Raw genomic sequence first — 4,999 nt, 5'->3', positions numbered from 1 at the left:
GGAGGGCTGTGGGCGGGCAGGGCCTGCAAGCCGCGGCGCGGCGCGCAGCTCAGCCCAGCGCGTCTCTCTGCTGCTTGGCTGCGCCGCTGACTGGGGCCGCCGCCGCTACACTACGCTACACGCTGCAGCCGGATATCCGCCTCCGACCATCCAACCCGCGCTGCGCCCCGCCCCGCCGCCCGGGCCCGTCCATGTCCCCGACCCTCCCAGCGGCAGAGATAGGCCTCGCCAGAACCTCGCCTCGGCAGACTCCTCCCCCATTCATTCGCACGCACAACGTCGCCTTGCCTCGAACGGGGCGGTTCCCCTCCTAAACTCTCTCGCCCTCTCTCTCTCCCTTCGCGTCCCCCTCTCCCTGCTGCTGCAACACCAAGGCCGATGCCGACGCCTCCTCTAACGGGGAGCCGATAAGTAACACAACACCCACGCCAGCGACACACGACCGGGCAGGGCAGGACTGCGGGCCGGTCCAAACACGGGGCAACAATGAGGCATTCCCCGTGACGGGATCAGAGCCACTGGAGTCGGCGCTTATAAGGACTCGGGCGGGCTGGAGAGGGGAGGGAGGGTAGGGAGGGTGGAGAGCAGGAGGGAGCGGAGTTTCAATCCTTCCAGAGCGGCCCCGCTCCGCCCCGCCCCGCCCCGCCCCGCCCGGCTCAGCCCTCTTGAGGGCTCGAGCACGCGACAAACAGCGTGCATCCAGCACAATGGGCCCCGACGGCCCGGCCTAGAACTCTGGGCTGGCTTCTGCACGAGCGAGAGGCAGGGAGAGAGAGGGAGAGAGAGAGAGGGAGAGTGGGGAGAGAGAGAAGAGGGACTTTGTGGCGGCGATGGTAGTTGGGGTGTGGGCCGGGTGTATGGAGGACTAATTGCGGCGGAGAGCAAGTCCATGGCGGGCAGAGCGTGGAGAGCAAGTCCATGGCGGGCAGAGGGAGGAGAGCCAGCCGGGGGGACAGTCTACAACGGTCAGCGCACTTCACTTCACTTCACTCGCTCACTCGCTCGCCCCACCCACCACCACCACCCAGCACACAGGGGGCGTAAGTACCCCACGCACCCTCCTCTCTCGCTCTCTGGTCGATCTCCCTCACAAAGAACGACGCGCGGCGCTCTCCGCAAAAAAAGAAAGCCAGCGAGGGAAAGAAGAGGAAGGCGCATCATTCTGTGGGATTTTATAGCGGCATTTGGCTTGCGCTGCTTGCGCGGGACGTTTGGGAGCAGGAGCAGCAGAGGGGCTATGGAGCCTGGAGCAGGCCCAAGGGGCGCGCCGATCCCCACGGGCAGCTCGAGGAGCAGGCACACCCACGGCGTGTCATCCTGATCCCCCTGGCTACCGGCCTGCGTGGGACGGGACGTGAGGCGAGTGGCGCTTATAGGAGGGGAGCGGCAGGGGCGGGAGAGGAGTGTGCGGGGGCACCGGGGGCCCTTAGTGGGACCCAATGCATCGACGCGACGGGCACCGAGTTGACGCCACCTCGGCGATCGACCAGTCCACCGTCGCACAAAAAGTCATGGTCTGTGGAGATGCAATGGAGCGCGGCGGCGGCGCGGTGTGTCCACGACGAGCACCCGCCCCTCGTCCACGACGGAGACCTTGGCGGGCACCAGCGGCCTCCCTCCCCCGGCTCCCCCGGCCCTGGCTCCGCCCCTGCCCAGCTGCCTGTGTAGCCCGGCCGCCGCCTCTCCACACATGGCTCGGTTCTGCTCCGCTCTTCCGCGCTGTGAGGTAAATGTGCCGGACAGATGCGGCACGGGCTGGCGGTGGCGCGGCGCACAGCGGGCGGGGTGGCGTGGCGTGGCGGTGGAGGGCCCCGGAACAATGAGCACGCATCGCACAGGAAAGCGAGCAGTCCCGATGGGGAGAGCAGGGGGAGCAGGAGGAGGGGGCAATCATCATCGCGCCGAAAATACTAAGGAGGGTGGCGCGGCAGTGCCCCGGCGGGCCGCGCGTTCCGCGATTGTGCGAATTCCTCCAAACGGAAGAGAATGCAAGAAAGACGCGAAAAAAAGGACTATACGTTCCTTCGCACATGATAAACGCGACAAAATACGAGGGTTGGGGGGAAGGGGAGGGAGATAACAACGGGGCAGGGGTGGCCCTACTACCGCAGTCCCGATCCCGTCCCGACCGACATCAAGATCGCTGACATCATGACAGCGTGTTCGCCGTGTTCCGCTTACCTCTGGCGTTGGTTGCAGCATCGGCGATCTTTTGGAAGGCGTCCAGGTAGGCGGCGATGGCCTGCAGCGTGGCCCTGTAACACAGAGTGGGCGATTAGGGAGCGTGGGTGGAGGAGACCGAAGACGCCTTGATGCGTGCACCGGGACGACGAAGCCCGCCTGACTTTTCCGACGACGACGACGTAATATGACGATGACGACGCTTCGAGTGCGTTGGTCTTCTTGTCGCTCCCGCGGCCCGCGGAGGGCAAGCCCCGTGGGAAGGGCGTGCCGAGGGCACGCAAGGTACAAGTGTACCGCCACGCCGCGCCACGCCCCGCAGGGTGTGAGGTAGGTCAGCGGGGCACGGCGGGGCACCAAGAGCCGCGGGCCCACCACGTCATGGGGCGTCGGGCGCCTCGCGGCCAGTTGCGTGTAACGGTGTAACCCTACTCCCCGTGCGTCCACACACAAGGGCTTCCAGCTTCCACCCCCTCCCACCCTCCCCCGCGCGCAGAGAGGCAAGGACGGCCGAGGCGACACATATATACACCCGGGTGTCGCGCTCTGGGCCGCGACCAACACGAGTCCACAATAAAGCTCTCGGCAAACTTGGGCAGTAAGTTTTCATCTTTCGGACACGCGCTTCCCTGGCCCAGCGGACCCCTTTACCCTGACCCCACCACCTCGGGACTCGTATTTGCCTGGGATATGGACCAGATCTCGGTCCCCGCGGAGGCGAGGCCACACCGTGCCACCAACGAGATCCAGGGAAGAAACCTCTCAGAGCAAGGATCCGAGCGACGACCCTCTAGAGCCTTAGCCCAGCCCAGCAGCACCCTCCCAGCATCCCACCATAAGGTAGTCCATATAGTAAAAACTCCAACCGCGAGATGAGATGAGGTACCGATGTCAGTCGCACTCACCTGAGACAAGTGTGCAGCTTGGTTGCCTTGGCGACGAAGTCCTCCCACAGAGGAGTTCCATTCTGGAAACAGAAGAGAGACAGATGTAGGATGTAAGTCGTTTCCGTCCCCTGGCCCGCGCGGGGCGGAGACGGGTACCGGCGGGTACATACGCGGGTATCTCACGTCTGTCACATGACAGATGTGTACCACACCGGCTCGTCACGCGACAGGGGCGTCCCCCCCCCCCTTCTTTCCCCCCGGAAGACGTCAGGACCATGCCAGAACGATGTAGTTTCGACGCCAATTTTGCCCTTTCGACACCATTTTGGCGTCATTTTGACAGCAATTTTCGCACAGGGCCGCTCGACGTGGAGACGCGTGGGGTGCTTTATGACGACCTCTTTCAAGGCAAATATCAGGTCACATTACAGACTCGCCAAATACTGACACCTTAAGCACTTAACATGTTCAACAAATTTAACTACAAAGGGGCGAATTTCAATGAAGCATTTAACTAAAACTTAGAGGGGAAATGTTGATATGAGCCAGATATTTTTTTGTTCATAACAACCAACAAAAAGGAGGATGAATTGCATGCAATTGAATCCAAATCTACCTAACATATACCAAAAGAGGAAACATTTCCAGAAAACCTTCAAAATTTAACATTGACATTAATTTATTAGTACACCAACAAATAGAAAGCTGGGGCCAAAAGGCAGGGCGAATAACCAATTAAGGGTCCACTGTTCGGTTCACGGGCAGCAGACAGCCTTGGTTTGTACAGAGTGCAAAAGATCAATTCAGGGCAAAGTCAGCGACACCACAGGAAGCCTCCTGTCAAGTCACGATGCATAAACAGCCCAGCGCTTGGCTCGCTCGCCTGCATTATAGCAGAACGCTTCGACCAGACCGGCTGCGCGGTGATCAATACCCCGACGACAACGAGACCCCCTCAGTCCAGAGCAAAGCAAGCCGCACTCCGGAGGAGGTTGAAGGGTAGCTCCCCACGTACCTTCATGTCCAAGATGATTTGGTGAAAAAGTCCACCGAGTGCCGAGCACTCGCGCTCCAAGCTCACTTCCATGACGCTGGCTGACAAGGATCTTCTTCCACACAAACACAAACTCACTCGCACCTTCACCTCAAGCACTCCACTGCTACGCGATGCATGGCCCGGTTCGCGACTGGACTTGGCACTTTTCACGCGCGCACACACACAAACACACGCACTCGCGCCGCGCACAACGCTTCACTTCACAAACGATTCACCAGCAACGCCAAGGAGCGCGGCGGCAACATACGCGCAAGGGCGGCCATGAGCTGCTACTGTCGTCTCTTCTCTTTCCTCTTTCTCTCCTCGTCCTTGTTGTTGTTGTGGGCCGTACCCTACTCCTGCGCATGCGCATCGATGCGGACGAGCGCTTCAGCAGGCCGTGGTGAACATCCAGCTGGCAGTGGACCTCGTCAAACTTCCCTCTACCAAAATGCCCACGGTTGCAATTGACAGTGATTTGATCGAAACATTGGTGAAAATAAGCTAACGGAAATTTTTAAAATAGGACCCGTTGTATTCGATCTTTCTTCCCTCAGGCATAGATTTCTATTTTGATTTGGAAGGAGGACTGTTGTTACCCAGTAGGAAATTTCGTACAGAATGGTTGGCAGCAGCGTGTGTCAAGTGATAAAAACAAGTGTTTGCATAACCTCACTCAAACTCAAACAGACAATTATTGAAAGTGTGTTATTCATTATTTATGCAGAATGTCAGAGAAAGAATATGCCCCTCTTAGTTCCGCCTGTGTTAGAGCGCTCAATGATAAAATCTATGACAAACGGAAGGCTGCTGCTCTTGAGATAGAAAAGTAAGTTTGGCCTGTGCTCTAGGTCCTCTCACTAAATTCACTCATTTAAATTTCAAATCTTTAGAG

The 4,999-nt window shown here is 59.2% G+C and overlaps 1 protein-coding gene across 1 annotated transcript; it reads right to left on the bottom strand.

The window, feature by feature from the left end:
* Positions 1-2,094: 2,094 nt before the first annotated feature.
* LOC127752295 (protein MTSS 1-like) lies at positions 2,095-4,451 on the bottom strand. Its single transcript, XM_052277191.1, has 3 exons — positions 4,084-4,451; positions 3,087-3,148; positions 2,095-2,255 (listed from the first exon to the last, which is right to left on the bottom strand). Exons 1-3 carry the CDS (start codon positions 4,153-4,155, stop codon positions 2,150-2,152), a joined length of 240 nt encoding a protein of 79 aa, XP_052133151.1. The 5' UTR covers positions 4,156-4,451; the 3' UTR covers positions 2,095-2,149.
* Positions 4,452-4,999: the final 548 nt, after the last annotated feature.

The sequence above is a fragment of the Frankliniella occidentalis genome, unplaced genomic scaffold (assembly GCF_000697945.3).
Source record: "Frankliniella occidentalis isolate FOCC.00 unplaced genomic scaffold, Focc_3.1 Scaffold6046, whole genome shotgun sequence".
Taxonomy (NCBI): domain Eukaryota; kingdom Metazoa; phylum Arthropoda; class Insecta; order Thysanoptera; family Thripidae; genus Frankliniella; species Frankliniella occidentalis.
Note: the sequence above shows the minus strand (reverse complement) of the source record. Positions and strands in the feature narration are given on the sequence as shown.